At 42.6% G+C, this 18,811-nt stretch overlaps 1 protein-coding gene across 1 annotated transcript; it reads left to right on the top strand.

Moving 5' to 3' along the window:
• The first annotated feature begins 233 nt into the window (after positions 1 to 233).
• On the top strand, positions 234 to 18,587 carry Fem1b (fem-1 homolog B). The gene is made up of 2 exons (XM_031343799.1): positions 234 to 1,104; positions 12,685 to 18,587. Exons 1-2 carry the CDS (start codon positions 857 to 859, stop codon positions 14,318 to 14,320), a joined length of 1,884 nt encoding a protein of 627 aa, XP_031199659.1. The 5' UTR covers positions 234 to 856; the 3' UTR covers positions 14,321 to 18,587.
• The last annotated feature ends 224 nt before the right edge of the window (positions 18,588 to 18,811 follow it).

Below are 18,811 nucleotides of genomic sequence, written 5' to 3'. Positions count from 1 at the left end.
AGCCTGTAGGTTCAGTAGCCTTTTCTCCGCCCCCAGTCTTGACTAAGCATCCTAGGGTCCTGTGGGGGCGAGATGGCTCCTTGCGTCAAGGACACTAGGGACTTTCAAACGCATATCAGGGCTCGGCTAACTGCGCAAGCGGAACCTTTCTTTAGGGTAGCCTCGTTTGCCCGCCGGTCGGTTTAGGAAGCAATACCTACTTAAGCGTCCCTCCCACTCCCGTCTTCCCTCCCTCCCTTCGGCTCTGTCTGCGGCAGCTGCTTTCCTCCCGCCCTAAGTTCCGGCGCTGGTGCTGCCGGAGCGGTCCGCGAACACCCACGCGCGGCTCGCGGTAGCCCTGCTTGCCACCGGACACTTTCGATCGCCGTGGGCGAGTGCCCGCGGTTTTCCGGCGGCGAGGAGCGAAGCGGAGGCCGTTCCAGACCCTCTAGCCCGGCGCGGGCAGGCGTGGACATCGCTCGCCATCCGGGGCGCGCGCGGGCCTCTCAAGACCCCAGCGGCGACCCGTAGCTCGGGCGCGCGCCTGTCGCAGCCCGCAGGAAGGAGGCGGCCTGAGGCCCGGGGCGGCGGCCGCCATGGAGATCCCCTCGGCCCAGGGCCGGTGCCTGGGGCCTCGGGGGCGGCCCTGACCGTCCTTCTTCCCGCCCGGGCCCGGTCACAGTTGTGCCTCCGGCGGCGCTCGGCCACCTCTGTGTCTCCGCCCTCGCTGGGTCGCGCTGCTGCCTGGGCGCGGCGGCGGCGCCCTGTTGAATGGGCTGTGAGGGCCCGGGTCTGAAGTGCTGGTGGACGCGGCCTCCGGGGGCGCAAGGCAGCAGCAGCGGTGGCGACCAAACGGGTGTTGGAGTTGGCGGCGGCCATGGAGGGCCTGGCTGGCTATGTGTACAAGGCGGCCAGCGAGGGCAAGGTGCTCACTCTGGCTGCCTTGCTGCTTAACCGGTCAGAGAGCGATATCCGCTACCTGCTGGGTTATGTCAGCCAGCAGGGAGGACAGCGCTCCACACCTCTCATCATCGCAGCCCGCAATGGGCACGCCAAGGTGGTGCGCCTGCTGTTAGAACACTACCGTGTGCAGACCCAGCAGACTGGCACCGTCCGCTTCGACGGGTAGGTACATCCCAATTCCAGCCTCCCTCCGACGCGCGCGGGCCTCCCCAAGTCCTGGACCCCCTCATCCTCAACCCTGTTTTCACGTGTGGACTCATTTCTTTTTCATACCCCTTCACTCCCCCACCCCCCGGATGCCTACCTCATCTCCCAAGGCTATGCTTTGCTGTCTTTTCTTATCCACTCCTACCCTTAATCCCCCTGTAGGTGGTAGCCACACCCTGGGTCTTCAGATCTATAGTCTTCTCCATTAGTCAGCGAGCACCCAAGGTCGGAGTGGTGGCTGCCCTATCTAGGTTTTGATATCTTTATATCAGCACTGGCGTAGTAACCTAGATCGGAAATTAACGAGATCAACAATTAAAATTGAGGACCTTTTGATGCTTCATTTAACCTCTCCTCATTTATCCCTTCTCCTCCCGCACCCCGCCTCCCCCCAACCCCCGTGGTCCGATCGAGCCTCCAGCAGATCTCTGAGGCTATCTGTTAAAATAAGCCCCTAGAATTTCGTCATGCAGCCCGGCATCTCTAGGCACGGTTCTGACTCTCCCATATTGCCGGCCGGGATTTTTGGCTGTACAGGTGGCTGTGGGCCTGGCGTAGAAGTTACGCCATTGCTAAATTACCTTTTACTGGGTGATACAGTGAGACGGCTTCACAGATACTTAATATCGTTCGAAAATTACTATTATTCTAGTCATTTTTTTTTTCATTTGAGGTTAATTGTACATATTTTTGGGGGCGGAGGAAGATAAGAGTCGTCACGTTTGACGTTACCTTTTTTTTCCCCTGTGCTGAACGATTGCGGAATGATTGGTTTTCAGAGTTTGCTTTGTTTACATTGGTTTTTGTTGACCTGTAAATAAATAAGCTATTACTAGTTTAGCGTTTTCTTTTGCAGTAGATGGAATCTAAGTGTAGAAATGTGCAATTTAGTTTTGTTTAGTAAAAACTGCCTGACAAAAAAAGCCCGTTTGAAAGCATTCTGTCCCCCTCCCCCCTCCCTTTCCTCGTCTCTGTCTCTGTCTCAGTCTCTCTTTTTGCTACTTCTGGTTTTCAAAACCAGGTCTTGCTGCATAGCCCAGGCTGGCCTGGAATTCCCCAACCTCTTGCTTCAGTTTCCTAAATGCTGGCATTATAGGTGGGAGCTTTAAAGCATTTTTTTTTTTTAAAGAGGAGTAAGGCAATGTTAAATTTTGGTTGCTTTTTTTCTCCTTCAACCATCAAAGCTTTTGAGTCAGTTTTAAATGAGAGGGAAATGATTTGGATTGTTATATTGTAATGAAATGCCAGTCCCTGGGTCATGGCTTATCTTTGGTGCTACTGTAGATAGTAAGAAGGTGGTGGTGTTCATCAAAGATGGCAACCAGATTCGTGCTTGTTATTTCTCTTTGGCTTTTGTGTCCTGGAAATTTCCAGCATCTCATAACCTTACCTACACCTGAAGCAGGATAGCCCCACTATATAAACACTCATATCTATTAAGTTAGGAATGAGGCCCTGTGATTGCACCTGTTGCTATGGAGCTTGTTGAGATCTGGGTGGAGGGCCTGTCAGGAAGAAATTAGTTTTCTTAGGAATTTAGAAAGGTTCTGGTCATTGCTATCTTAGATCATGGACAGGAAAGCTATTTTGAGGTGACAGTAATCCCAACATTGGGAGTTAGGAAAGTTATGTAAATTTGAGGTCAGCTTAGCATATAAAGGTTCCAGGCCAGCCAGTGCTGCATAGACCCTGTTTTAGAACAAACAAGTACCCCTCCCCATAACTCCTGATGTGATTGGAAATGCAGTTTTGAGCCTGTGGACCTGAATATCTTTTTCACCATTCTACACAAACTAGTGAGAATTCTAAAGCAGACAGTTGTCAGACACCTACTGTTTGCTAAGCTTTTGATAGGGGTTTATATTCAGAGACAAATGAGACTGTGTTCCATTGTAGAGGCTGACAGTTTGCTTAGAGAGGAGGGTAGAATCAAACATTAGTAATCACAGATACTCTGTCATTTAGGCTTATAAGAGTCCTTGAGTCTGCTGAGAGAGAACAGAGGAGAAGGAAGCCCTCAGGTTTGTGGTGGTGGAGAATCAAATACAAAGGAGGTAGTATTTGAGCTGGATCCATGTAGTTGATAAACCATCACACCTCTTAGGAAACCAAGTAGATTGATTTATATTATAGGGTCTAGAGCAGCGGTTCTCAACCTGTGGTTTGTGACCCCTTTCAAAGATATCCTGATGTGATTCATAACAGCAAAATTAGAGTTAGGAAGTAGCAACAAAAATAATTTTATGGTTGGGGGTCACCACAACACGAGGAACTAAATAAAGGGTTGCAACCTTAGGAACATTGAGAACTACTGCTCTAAAGCAAAGGGACCACCACCTAGAATAAGCCTCATCAATCATTTGAGTCCTTGTTCACTGTTTTTGGAATAATATTTGAGATTATTTTGCTTATGGCTCAGCATAACAGCAGAGTTGACAGAGGTAAGTAGAGAAGATCTCCATGAGGGAATGAAAAAGAACTTTCAGCTGGTGATGGATGGGAAGGTACCAAAGATACTGCAGAAAGGGAACCGAACCAAGGGAAGCCATCCTGTAGCTGTGGATAATGTGCTGACCTGGGTACTGAGGCCTGACTCCTTTGTGCTAGTTTGGGAACCACTTGTTGAGCAGGTTTGCTGAGACATGGGTGGGGAGAGCTTTTGTTGAGCGCTCTGATTTTCAAAGCCAGTGTTAGGATGAGCACTTAATAAATGTCCAGTGAGAGGAAAGGCAGGAGGACCCCATCCCCCATCTTTGGGTAGAAAAACTCTGGCAATATGTCAGGGAGCTCTGTTGGTCTTGAGAATGATTTCCAGGACTTTAGCAAAGGCACTGATCATGCACATCTAATGAGTTTTCATTTTCATTCCCAGTGCTTGAACTAGGTGTTTCCATTTCAAGCAGGAAATGAAAAGCTAGAAATGCTTCAACTCCATACCTCATAGATGCCTTTTGTTCTTGAAGAGATTGATCAGATTCATCAATAAATTATTGTTTATTTAATACACATATATATATATATAGTACAGAATTTGCACTGCAATTTTGGATTAAGACTAGAAAGATCAGTTTTTAAAAAATGATTTATTTGTTTTATATAGTACACTGTAGCTGTCTTCAGACACACTAGAAGAGGGCATCAGATCCCATTACAGATCACCATGTGGTTGCTGGGGATTGAACTCAGGACCTCTGGAAGAGCAGTCAGTGCTCTTAACACCAAGCCATCTCTCCAGCCCAAAAAAATCAAACAGGTTTATTTACTTTATGTTCTACTCATCTTGGTTTTATGTAGGTCTCCTATCATTTCAGTTGTTGAGCTGTATGTGCAGGTGCCCATTCCCACCTTCCAAGACTGGGATTACACCTGTGAGCCACTGAATCTTGCTTTTTTAATTGTTTGTTTGTTTGTTTTCAAGACAGGGTTTCTCTGTGTAGCCTTGGCTGTCCTGGAACTCACTCTGTAGACCAGGCTGGCCTCGAACTCAGAAATCCACCTGCCTCTGCCTCCCAACTGCTGGGATTAAAGGCATGCGCCATCACTGCCTGTCTGCTTTTTTTAATTGTTAATAATTATTTAATAACTAAAGTTAACTCTGTCTTGAAAAAACAAAACAAAACAAAAATGACTAAAGTTATTTTAAAATGTGGGTTCCAGGTCTTGAATTCAATTGAGAGGATTATCAATGCTTTTACTGGCTGAACCTTCTCACCAGCTCTAAGATCATTGTTCTACAGTGCTTCTCTCACGAGAGCTTAGTAAATGGTGCATTAATTTTATTACATCTTTATATTCTGTTTTAAAAAATTGGTATTGCTGGATGGTGGTGGTACAATAGTTTAATCTCAGCACTTGGGAGGCAGAGGCAGGCAGATCTCTGAATTCAAGGCCAGCCTAGTCTGCAGATAAAATTTCAGGACTGCCAGGCCTACACACAGAGAAACCCTATCTTGAAAAACAAAAACCAAACAAACAAAAAAACAAACAAACAGAAAAACAAAACAAAACAACCAATGCCATATTTACACACACTTTTTTTGTGAGAAAATATCTGAGTTTTAGTTGCCTCTTTAAGAACATACATATATACATACATGCACACCATGGACACTTTCATACAAAACAACAAACAAAAAAGTAGGTAATTGGAACTGTTCTATAGTTCCTATCACATTTTTATATGAATAAAGGAGAAATGAAAAATACCAGACTATCTTGGGAAAGACAGTAAAGTGAACAAGTACTTTTCATTATAAAAAGTGAGGGCTAGCTAGATGGATTAGTGGGGAAGGGTGCTTACCACCAGGCCTGAGCACTTGAGTTTAATCCTTGGAAAGCACAAGGTGGCAAGAGAGAACCAATTGCAGGCTGTCTTCTGATTTCCACATTCATGTCATGACAAGTGGGTGTGTATATACACACTAAATAATTAAAATTTAATAATAATGCTGGTCTATGCCTTCAACTTGAGCACTCTGGAGGTAGAGGCAGGAGGATCTCTGAGTTTGACCCCAGCCTAGTGTGCATGGTAAGTTCTAGGACAGCCAGAGCTACCTAGTGAGACCCTTTCTCACAAAGTAAAACAAAAGATATCATTACTACTATTATTACTATTGTTGGTTTTTTTCAAGACAAGAATTTCTCTTTGTAGCCCTGACTGTCTTAGAATTTGCTCTGTAGACCATGCTGGCCTTGAATTTAAAGGATCCTCTTGCCTATGTCTCCCAAGGATTGGGATTAAAGATATGCCTAATATCTTTAATTGGGATTAATAATACTTACAAAAAATATAATATGAAGTGAATATGTACCTGAAATTTAATTTTTGCCTTTTTATCATAGATTATGGGAAATTTGAGGTCAGAAAAATATTCTAATTGCTTTTTTGTTTCATTTCCTCCCCTCATGCTTAAAAGATAGGGCTGGAGAGATAGCTCAGCTTTGAAGAGCTTATGCTGTTCCACAGAACCTAGCTTGGATCCCAGAATCTACATGAAGTGGCCTATTCACTTGTAACTCAGCTTCAAGGGATCAGACATCCTTTTCTGGCCTCTATGGATACCTGTACTCATGCAGTACTTGAATACAAGAAACATACCCTTAAGCCCCATGCCCTCTCCACTTACAAGTAAATACAATGTAATGAAAAACATATATATAGTTAAAGAGATATTGGTATTAACATGCTTAGTTACAATGTGTCCTTGAGCTGACTTGGGAGCAGTTGCTTTTTAGTGTGTGTGTATGAGGAATAAGAAGCTGTCTTGCATATGTTCTGCAAACACTCCATAACTGATTAGGCCTTATGAATTGTTTTTGTTTGTTTTTTTGAGACAGAATTTCTCTGTTTAACTCTGGCTGTCCAGGAACTCATTCTGTAGACCAGGCTGGCCTTAAACTCAGAAATCCATCCGCCTGCCTCTGCCTCCCAAGCACTGGGGCTAAAGGTGTGCGCCACCATGAATTGGTTTTAAAAATAGGAAATTGCCATATGCTAGGAATAAAAATATAAGCTATTTAAGTATCAAGAAGTGTTACATTAAAATAGGTCCTTTACATACATTAGTTTTACACTAGCAATTAAAATATTACCTTTTCTCAGTTTGTTCCAGGCCAGACAGCATCTACTTAGCGAGATCCTGTCTCAAAATGAAATAAAACAAAATAATTATTTTCATATTTGTTTTTTTAGGGAAGAAGGTTAATACTGGCTTACTATAGAGTGAAGGCTGGCCTCAACCTTATGATCTTCCTGTCTCAGATTCCCATTTAAGCATGTGCTACCATACCCAGCTTAAAATATCACTCTTATTTTCATTTATTTGTTGGTAAACTAAGGAATTAATCAGGACCAGGCATGATGGTTCATGCTTGTGATCCCAGTACTTGAGAGAGTGAGGCAAGAGGATGGCCAGTTTTAGGCCAGCCTGAGCTATACATCGATTTCTAGACTATCCTATTGCAGAAAAATCACCCACCAAAAAAAAAAAAGGGAGTGGAGGAGTCAGTGGAATGTTAACTAAGCAATAGCTTCGTGATTGCCAGCTGTGCCTCTTCCCAATTGTCTAACTAAAATTCATTCTAGTTCAAATTAGTATATTTAAAATTTCACTTTATATACAGAGTTCAATGAAAAGTTTTTTCCTTGTCACAACATACCATTTGCACTACTATTATAATTAATCTCTAGTAGTAAACCATAGGTATAATGTACAGGACTTCTGCACTGAAAATTACAACATGTCTTTGAAATAAACAGAAGGTAACAAACTAAACAGAGAAAGACTCCAAGTTTATGGTTTAGATGTCTCAGTAGCCTCAGAGTGTGAATATTACAACCAAAGGGATCTCTGTACATTTGACGTTATCCAAATCACACTCCTAGCAGGCATGTGCACTTATGTAAAAACTGGCAGGCCAACTCTAAAAGTATATGGGAATGTAACTAAGGTAGTTTTGAAGAGAAAATAAGAAACTACCATAATTAAATGTGACATTGGTGCAAGGATAAAATAATGTATCAAGAGAACATCCAGAAATAAACTCACTCGTGGAGTTGCTGGCTAATGAAATAGGCTCCAGTGGGACTGGAAATGTAGTTCAGTGATAGAATGCCTGCCTAGGGAGCATGACACCCTGGGTTCAAGTCCCCAGCACCATGACAGGAAAGAAAAACTCCATGGAAATTCAGGTAGGAGGCACACTTTTAAAATAATTAGTTCTGGAGCAAATAACCGGTGTGGGAGAAAATCAGGCTTTATTCTTACCTCATATGATGCACAACATTTTAAACTATTAAGGGCCTGGAAACTTAAACTATGAGGGCTTAGTAGTTAAGAGTATTTACTGCTCATCCAGAGGATCCAGGTGATTAGGGGCTAGAAAGGACTTCATACTGAGACTGTCTCAAACAAAACCAAAACCAAAACGACTATTTAGGATACCTTTATTCATAAAAGCCAATCCCTGGAAACAACCAAAATGTCCATTAAGAGGACAATGGATAAGTAAACTGTAGAATACTCATACAACATGATACTACATAACATTCAGAAAGAAACTGCTGATATACCCAGCTACATGGAAGATTCTCAGTTAGTGACAAAAGCCAAATATGAAGGAGTATGCTGCAGGGTTCCAGTATTAGGAAATTTACATCACAGGCAAATGATCTAAGGAAGAACTGGCTTGGAAGAGGCCCATGGAGAACATTTAGGATGATCAAAATGTTTTATACCTGGATCAGAAAATGAGTCCATAGATGTATTCTCAAGATTCATAGATGATGAGATAGCTCAGTAGATATAGGTATCTGCTGCCAAGTTCAGTTTGCAGATCCCACAAGTAGGAGAGAGAACTGACTCCCACAAACTGCCCTCTGATTTCAACCTGCATGTTGTAGTATATGCACATAAATTAATGGAATGCAATAAATACAGATTTAAATTTAAAAAGACTTGTGCATTTTACTAGGTTTGTAATTCCAACTAAGCTATAGACTTAAAGAGGTACAGCTGACTTTAAGGAAAAATAACTTGTGTATCAAATTGTTTATACAACATATTTCAATGTCTCTAGTACTGTATTAACTACTTAATGTGCAGTATAACTCAATCTTCACAATAACCTGCCAGTAGCCCTATGTGGTAGATAAATAACTGTTACCATGTCTTTCTTGCAGATATGTAACTAATAGATTTACATAGCACCAAACATATGAAAAGGTCTTTGAATATCTGTCTTAGTGAGGGTTTCTATTCCTACACAGAACATGACCAAGTAAGTTGGGAAGGAAAGGGTTTATTCAGCTTACATTTCCACACTGCTGTTCATCACCAAAGGAAGTCAGGACAGGAACTCTAGCGGGTCAGAAAGCAGGAGCCAATGCATAGGCCATGGAGGGATGTTACTTACTGGCTTACTTCCCCTGGCTTGCTCAGCTTTTTTTCTTCTAGAAGCCAAGACTACCAGCCCAGGGATGGTACCACCTACAAGGGGCCCTCCCACCCTTGATCACTAATTTGAGAAGATACCTTACAACTGGATTTCATGGAGGCACTTCCTCACCTGAAGCTCTTTTCTCTGATAACTCCAGCTTGTGTCAAGTTGACACAAAACCAGATAGTACAATATCATAAAAAGTAAAAGTATCACCTACAAGAAAACAGTACATCAATATTTGTTTCAATTTCAATAGGACTTTTCCAGACTGGTATTAACACATTTGTGTCAAAAACAAATACAGGGCCAGTGGAATGGCTCGGTCAGTAAAGATCACTGTGGCCAGACCTGATCATCTAGGTTCCATTCCTGGGACCCTATGGTCCAAGTAGAGAACCAACTCCCTCAACTTCCAGATGTGCAGAGGCATCTGTGCCCCTACATATTTCTCTCTCTACCCCCTTCATCCCCCCTTTCCCACTTACTCACCCACCGGGATGTGCCTACTTGCATATGTTCACTGTGTAGCTCTGACTAGCCTTGAAATTAGTTCCACCTGCCTCTGCCTCCTTGATTGCTGGGACAAAGGTGTACACCATTACTTCTGACTAATAAATTTTTTTTTTCAACCAAAAAGGGATAGAGGGTATTGTTTTTTGTTAACTGGGGCTAATTTATGCTTTCCTAAAGTCTTAGTTCATTTTGTACTGTTGTAACAAAATGTCTAAGACTGATTCTTAAAGTCATATCATGTAGGCTAGGGCATTCAAGGTGAAGGAAGTTTGGTTGTCTGGCAAGGGCTGCATTTTGCAGTAAAGAATGCTGTCCTTCCACATGGTAGAAGGCAGAAGAGCAGGTCAGCCTGCCACAGCCAAGAGCTGAGCCTCTTTCATAAGAGCTGTAATTTCAAAGAGTCAGGGAGGTACCCTAACTGCAGTGCTAACACCTGACTTTTGGAGAAGCATTATGGGAGTTGTACGCTTTGTGGGGGCTGTAATTTGATCTGTGTCACAACATAAGGTTGTGTAGTGGAAGGTCATTAATAGATCTTTGGTGTGCTTAATTGTCCTAGTAAATAATTATTTGGTCATCACTCTGCCCTAATATTTGTCAGGTGTACTTATTGGTTCTAGCACTGTTTTGCTAAATATCTTTAGCAAAAAGTCTTCTTTGGGTTCCATGAAACCATTATCGGTAGAATTAAAATTAGGAAAAGGAGACTGGGGGAAACGTGGGAAAGGATGGACTTGTCAGAAGAGCCTAACTTTGTAGATGTTGCAAACCCTGCCTGTAACAATGGCTCAGTGAGTAGCTGGTAACTGTAGCCTCAGTGTCCACAGTGTCCAGCAGGGAAGTTGCCTGGGTAGTTTCTCAAATGCTAGTTTCTTGCTGTTCATGCTGCGTAATGGTTTGCTTTAGGAATATATAGCATCACACAGTATACAAACACATCTTTTCATTTGGGATGCAGCATGCTAAAACACATTTGTTTTTTTGTTTTTTGTTTTTGTATTTTTAAGATTTCTTTATTGCCGGGTGGTGGTGGCGCATGCTTTTAATCCCAGCACTTGGGAGGCAGAAGCAGGTGGATTTCTGAGTTCCAGGCCAGCCTGGTCTACAGAGTGAGTTCCAGGACAGCCAGAGCTATACAGAGAAACCCTGTCTCGAAAAAAACAAAAAACAAACAAACAAAAAAAGGATTTAGTTATTATTATAAATAAGTACACTTTAGTTGTCTTCAGACACATATCTCATTATGGGTGGTTGTGTGCCACCATGTGGTTGCTGGGATTTGAACTCAGGACCTTCGGAAGAGCAGTTGGTGCTCTTACCCGCTGAGCCATCTCACCAGCCCTAAAACACATTTCTATACAGCGTTTTTATTTACACAGTGAGCATATTTGCTCCATATGCATCCTGCCATCCAGTACATTTCCCAAAGGGAAGCAGTATGCAGCTGTTTATATTGTGTTGACATAATGTTGTATACTGTGTAAAGATTCAAATCCTGATTTTTGTCTCCCCTATACCTGGTTGTAATCCTTATTCTAAGTGTCTCATGCCTCAGTGTTGTGTAAGCATTGCTCCACATTTATTCTGTGATTTGTTGATTAAGAAGTTGATCAGCCAGTGATTGAACAGGGGAGAGAATAGGGCAGGACTTGCTCCCAGCCAGGGGATGATGGGTACAGGAGAGAGAGGAGTGGATTACCCATGGGGAGAGTCCAGGAGACACCAAGAGAAAACAGCTCCAATCAGAGAAAGCCATAAAATGCAAGTATCTGGGGATTTTGGCTGGGGGGTAGCCAGATTAGTTTAGAGGATTAAAATAGAGTAATAATGCTCAGTTGTGTCTTTAGAGCATGTTAAACAAATATAATAGTCCAGTCTCAGTTATTTGGGAGCTAGCTGGATAAAAGGAAACTGTAACACAGTTATTAAAAAGCTAACAACATTGTATGACCCAGTGATTGTTCATTCTTGTTACTGTAGTTTTGTTTGTTTGGTTTTTGTTTTGTTTTGTTTTGCTTTTTGAGACAGGGTTTCTCTGTATAGCCCTGGCTGTCCTGGAACTCACTCTGTAGACCAGGCTGGCCTCGAACTCAAGAGATCCGCCTGCCTCTGCCTCCCAAGTGCTGGGATAAAGGTGTGTGCCACCACTGCCTGGCTCTTGCTGTAGTTTTAAAGCAGTGATCCTCAACCTTCCTAATGCTGCAACCCTTTAATACAGTTCCTCATATTGTGGTGACCCCAACCATAAAATTACTTTCATTGCCACTTCAAAACTGTAATTTTGCTGCTGTTATGAATTGCAGTGTAAATATTTTTGAAGGAAGGGGTTGCCAAAAAGGGTTGTGACCCACAGGTTGAAAGCTGCCATCTTAGGGCTGCTGTCACACACGTTTTGTTTTTTTCTCCCTAAAGTGGCATCTTAACAGAAGTAATGTAGGAACTGGGGCTGTTTCTCTAAATGGGAAAACTGAACTCTGCAGGGGTCCCTGGTCTCCCGAGTGGCAGGTCAGGATGTTCACTAATGAGTCAGCATACCTTTGGTAAAAAGACCATACAGACCTCCAGACATTCCCTCTGCATTTGCTTGCTTTGCTTTTTCTGGTTTTAAAGCTGTGTGTGCCTGGAAGGTGTGTCCTCACCTTCCTCCTTGAGACAGATTACTTTGTTTAGATGCTGAGTACACCTGACCAGCTGGCCCATTAGCTTCAGGGATTCTCCTGTTTCTGCCACCCCACAGTCATGACACTGAGATAGTAGATATTCGTGTCACTATGTGTGTTCTGGAGATTTGAACTCCCCAATGAGCCAATCTTCTCTGCCTTTCTTTTGTGTTTTCTGAAATGTATTGTTGCTAGTAGAGAGTATTCTTCAGGTTAAAAAAGAATGACTTTAGAAATAACCGTAGCAATACTTTTATTGATCCCACACTAGTAAAGTGCTTTGCTGAAGTCACTTGTTTTTATTTTTACCCTAACTGATCCTTTATTAATGTTTGGGAATGTGGAGTTTTGATTAGTGCCTGTGAATGCATGTCAGGGCCTGTGAGCCCACTGTCTGACTTACTGTTCTTTCTGTGTGTAGGTATGTCATTGACGGTGCCACTGCTCTTTGGTGTGCTGCGGGAGCCGGACATTTTGAAGTTGTTAAACTTCTAGTCAGCCATGGAGCCAACGTGAACCACACCACAGTCACTAACTCAACTCCATTGCGGGCAGCATGCTTTGATGGCAGACTGGACATTGTGAAATATTTGGTTGAAAATAATGCCAATATCAGCATTGCCAACAAGTATGACAACACCTGCCTAATGATCGCAGCATATAAGGGGCACACTGATGTGGTCAGATACCTCTTAGAACAACGTGCTGATCCCAATGCTAAAGCACACTGTGGAGCCACAGCATTGCACTTCGCAGCCGAAGCTGGTCACATCGACATTGTGAAAGAACTGATAAAATGGCGAGCCGCAATAGTGGTGAATGGCCATGGGATGACACCATTAAAGGTAGCTGCTGAAAGCTGTAAAGCTGATGTTGTTGAACTGTTGCTCTCTCATGCTGATTGTGACCGCAGAAGTCGGATTGAAGCCTTGGAGCTCTTGGGTGCCTCCTTTGCAAATGACCGTGAGAACTATGACATCATGAAGACATACCACTATTTATATTTAGCTATGTTGGAGAGGTTTCAGGATGGTGACAACATTCTTGAAAAAGAGGTTCTCCCACCCATCCATGCCTATGGGAACAGAACTGAGTGTAGGAACCCACAGGAATTGGAGGCTATTCGGCAAGACAGAGATGCTCTTCACATGGAGGGCCTTATAGTGCGGGAACGGATTTTAGGTGCTGACAACATTGATGTTTCCCACCCCATTATTTACAGAGGGGCTGTCTATGCTGATAACATGGAGTTCGAACAGTGCATCAAATTGTGGCTTCACGCACTACACCTGAGGCAGAAAGGTAATAGGAATACCCACAAGGATCTGCTTCGGTTTGCTCAAGTCTTCTCTCAGATGATACACCTCAATGAAGCTGTGAAGGCCCCAGACATAGAATGCGTTTTGAGATGCAGTGTCTTGGAAATAGAGCAGAGCATGAATAGAGTAAAAAATATCTCCGATGCTGACGTCCACAGTGCCATGGATAACTATGAGTGTAACCTCTATACCTTTCTGTACCTTGTGTGCATCTCCACCAAGACACAGTGTAGCGAAGAAGACCAGTGCAGAATTAACAAGCAGATCTACAACCTGATTCACCTGGACCCCAGAACTCGGGAAGGTTTCACCTTGCTACACCTGGCTGTCAACTCCAACACACCAGTCGATGATTTCCATACCAACGATGTCTGCAGCTTTCCCAATGCACTGGTCACAAAGCTCCTGCTGGACTGTGGCGCTGAGGTAAATGCCGTGGACAATGAGGGAAACAGTGCCCTCCACATTATCGTCCAGTACAACAGGCCCATCAGTGATTTTCTGACCTTGCACTCCATCATCATCAGCCTTGTGGAGGCTGGAGCTCACACCGACATGACAAACAAGCAGAATAAAACTCCGCTAGACAAAAGTACAACTGGGGTGTCTGAAATACTACTTAAAACTCAGATGAAGATGAGCCTCAAGTGCCTGGCTGCCCGAGCAGTTCGGGCTAATGACATTAACTACCAAGACCAGATCCCCCGGACTCTTGAAGAGTTTGTTGGATTTCATTAAGTGACTGGATGTGTAAAATCGTTTAATGTGGTGCTAAAAAGTAAAGGACTTTAATCACAGACAATAGAATTCTGTGTTTGTAAATTCTCCTTTTCTTTCCACTATCCTTTCAGCCCATCGTCCTTGGTTCCGTGTGCCTCTTTTCTCACGTGGTATTGAGTTCAGCACACTAAACAGAGCAGCGCTGTTCAGGTGTAACTGGAAGGTGTGGACATTTGTTTGTTTCTTTTTCTTTTTTTAAAAAGAATGAATGTAAGATTTTTGTGTAATAGGGGCATTTGTGATTTAAAATTGATGATGTTTTAAACAGCTGCCTACAAAAGTATTTCTGTTAAGCTGATGTCAGCATGTCATCTGTGCAGCAGTTTTGAGGATTTCATGAAGAAAATGAACTAAAAAGGAACACTGGGAGCAATGGGAGATGCTCAAGCCCTGCATGGATGGTTCTCACTTCACTGTGTGTGTGCAGTGATACAGCACATTTTACACCAGGAGGACTTGAAACACTTAGCTACTGATTAATAATCTGAAAATTTTGTGCAGTTATTGTTGGAAAGTTGAATTCCTGAAAATCATTTTGTTCTCCTGGGTAGTGTCTTAACTGGTGATCTTAGCCCAACCTTGTGGACATTGCTAGATTCCACCTTTAGGCTTGAATTCTGGTCTCTGATGTAATGTTGGATCTAAATTGCATTTATGCGTTTGATTTGGCTCACAGACCTAAATAAGGAGCACGCTGTATTATGAAATATTGTCACAGTATAGCTAGACATTGTACTTCGTCCTTTTTTAGCCCTTTCCTTGTGTGTTGTATCTTTAAAAATTGGAAACTGCCTTTCCAGAGGGCATTTGTGTCTCCCTAATTAGTGTAAGATGAAAAGGAATGAGGACACACTTGTGATGTTTTTACTTAGTCCATTGTAAGATGTAGGAAAACCAGGAGTATGGTATAGGAAATGAAGTATTTGATGAGGAAAATGATTCTCAGTGCCACAGGAAAGGTATATCTCAGAGCTGTAGACTTTTCTACCACAGAATGTGGTACTGAGGTCTTTGGGTTTTTTGCTTTTTTTTTTTTATCAGCAACATTTCAACTCTTGAGTATTCTGTGATTTTTCTCTTAAGCATCACAGAAATTCAAGTTGAAGGAACACCAGCTTCTACAGATGCTGGAGATGAGAATGAAAGTAAAACTAGTTGTTCCTGTAATTTTCTCTAGTGCCAAATGAATGCCTGAGCTACCCCTAGTGCATGGTACCATATGTGGAGACCACAGCTTCTTGTTTTCCTTTAGTGAAAAGCATTGTCATGATACAACATCAGATATAAACTTTAAACAACCTGTAAGATTTCACAAATACTTTACCTGTGGATATTGCTTTTAAAACATAGGAGAATGGTTGCAGTTGGAGCAGTACAATGTGACCAAGCCAAAATCAGCACCTAGGGCCTTAAACAGAGATACTCCACAAAATGAAATACCAGAAGAGGGCAGGAAAGGAGACTTAAAGTTTCCTGCTCCAAGGGTGCAAGATGCAGTTGCTGTAGCTGTGCTTTGTGTGTGTCCTTGTGTTAGTTATTTTCCTAACTTGAGAGTTTACGTGAAAGGCTTTTCTGATGGTTTAAAGGGAGGTGTTGGAATGCCCTAGTTTGGGAACTTCTGACCTAGACCCTCTTGGTGTGACTTAAGGAGATATTGATTCACCTTGCTCTGGCAGCTCTCAGTGACCTGGAAGAGATGACATACTGTACAAGGTGAGTCAGCCCTGCCTCTTCTCAGGCTCAGGTCAGGTCTTTCCTTTTCGGACACTAAGGCCCGATGAGGACAGTGAGGAATAGCTGTGAAACTTAGTATTCAGTTGGTTCCATTTTTTAAATGTATATGATTTTTAAGCACCCAAACTTAAAGTATCTATCAGATAGTACTGCATGTTTTAAAAACATTTTTCCTCCTTCACTATCCAGGACCAACACTGTTCTAAGACATTATTTATATATGAGAATAATAATAATATGCATATTCAGATGTAGATGCATATATATGAGGATGAGTATGGATATTCAGATGTAGAATTTAAGGACAGCTTTTGAAGGAGGGAAGACAGTGCTGAGGAGGGTGGAGGGAATAGAACCGATGCTGGTGGTGAACTAGCAAGAATTGTTTAGTTGTGTAGTTAGTTGTACATTGTGCACTCTTGCTGAGGGTCTAATTCCATCACTCCAGATTTGCATTGTGGAACACCTGTATAAAAACCATTATAGGAAGAAGTGATCCTCATGCCTGGTTTTTCCATTATTTGTTTTTGGTAGAATTCTTTGAAAATATGCTCAGCCAAATGTTCCATGAACTTTTGTTTTTAAAGAAAAATAAGTGTGAAAGGTGGTAACATTGTAGCTAGCTCACTAGGCTGTCTTGTGTTGCAGCCATGTCTGTCATTTGATGTTTGTTATTGGTAGAATCATGCTTTGAATTGTAACTCTTCCTTGATAGTGTTAGTGATTTCCCCAGAACATGTCACTTGTGTAAATTGTCACAGAATTTGCATGAGCCAGGAGTGCAGGAGGTGCTTTTCACTTTTCATGCAGTTAGGAATTGAAACCTTACACTTCAGTGACTGACCCCAGTCTGGGCAGCAAACCTACCCTCTTGTCAGGGTAGCTGACTGACACTCTGGCTTTTTACAGTCCACTTTTGACTATACTCACAGCACAACCACCTGGAGGTTCTTCACTGTGGGAACTTTAAACATGCAAACCAAAGAACGTGCCCATCTGCTAAGCTTTGGTTTTGCTAGTTTCTGAGAGGGGTTTTGAATTCATTACACTAATAGTTGCAAAATGGTGATTATGAGGACTTAGGCATGATAACATTGTTTGACATCAACTGTGGTTAGGGATTAACACCTCCCTAAAGGTAACACTGTTTTAGACAAACATTTCTGAAAATTCAAGTCCTAGAGAGGAGTTCTTCATTGTAATTGAGACATCAAGTTAAAATGAGGTTGCTTTGGATAATTCAAGCAGCAGACTATCCATGTTCTTGGAATATGGAAGCCAAAGGACTTATACTCTGATGGTTGAGAAGCAGCCAGTGGCTGAAATTGATTAGATGGGTTAAAGTCTCTGTGCCTCATGGCAGTTGCAATCATCCGGACTGTACTTTATCAGCTACCCAGACGTCAGTGCACACAGAAGTGCACCCTTCTCATGACTTACTGCAACAGAATAGGGAAGAGTAAAACCCTCAACTCTGCCTTTGGCTCTGTGAACTGATTTCAGTTCAGATTCTAAGCTGTGCTCACTCCTACTTTGAAAGTGCACAGCTCCATTCTGGATATCATCTGACAGTCCCTCGATATGTACATACACTGAGGGGCTTTCTTTGAAGTTTCTGGCAGACCTGCCAGAGATGGGCCAGGCGTACAGCAACCCCTTTCTCAAGCCTGGAATCTGGAACAAATCCTATAGTGACAATGCTGATACACTGACTACTACAAATGTAAAGTAAATGTGGTCTCTAGTCCTAGGTTTGTGGAGTGTACCTTTGTGTTAATGTGTAGGGAAGGGACAGCAGTTTGATGGTAATGGGGAGTGTATCATTGATGTATCTGCAGGGGTGAATACTGCTAAATTACAGCTTTACAGCTTTCCTTTAGGGGTGAATCATGGGATGAGTAGCCTCATCAGGAAAATGAAGGCATGAAGATGCAGGCCTGCCAGGTGAGGACACAGGCAGGCTTTGCACCTATTTCCTATCAGGTATTGTAAAATGTGTGCATGGCTTTTTGTTGTTGTTGCTCAGTAATCAGTAGAAGAGAAGAGATGAGGGTACCTCTCCCTGCAAGCTTTCCTAACCAGTCTTTTCAGAGGTACATAGCTGGGGAGTAAAATCTGGCCTTAACCTACTGGCAGGACCCTGCCCTTTGTAATGTTCACCGCACCCTGCAGTCCTCGGTGCAGAGGAGCTACATAGTTGTAGTCTAGTAATTCACCGTGGTTTACTGCAAGCCAGTGATGTCATTCTATTGTGCACTCTTGTCAAGCCATTTATGTGACTTTAATAAGCTTAGTAACTTTGCTGACTGCACCGGGGCCTATCAGTGACTTATATATTGCATGATGTCTTCTACTTGAGTTTGACATGTAGAATCACCTTTGATTTCATGGCAATTGACAGTCCTAATGGCTCAGCTAATTTGAAACTAACAACCTTGCTGTGTAAAAGGAAAAATGGTGTTGTGTTCAGTAAATGTTTGAAAAAAAAGTATCTTGAAGTTTGTGTCTTTATTGTTCGATGTGAGATCTTTTGTTGAGTTCCTTTTAAGGGTTGTTGAAGTTAATGTGTGTGGGGTAGAATCCTATGTTAAAAGCCCAAATAGTAAAGCTAAGCTCTTCCCATGTCCACTTGGACTCTGTACAGACAAAAATCATAAAATGTCTTTTGGTAGCTTCCCATACGTTTCCTGTGTGTGTATGCATCATTTATTTTCA

Source organism: Mastomys coucha, unplaced genomic scaffold (genome assembly GCF_008632895.1).
Source record: "Mastomys coucha isolate ucsf_1 unplaced genomic scaffold, UCSF_Mcou_1 pScaffold23, whole genome shotgun sequence".
In the NCBI taxonomy this organism is placed as follows: domain Eukaryota; kingdom Metazoa; phylum Chordata; class Mammalia; order Rodentia; family Muridae; genus Mastomys; species Mastomys coucha.
Note: the sequence above shows the minus strand (reverse complement) of the source record. Positions and strands in the feature narration are given on the sequence as shown.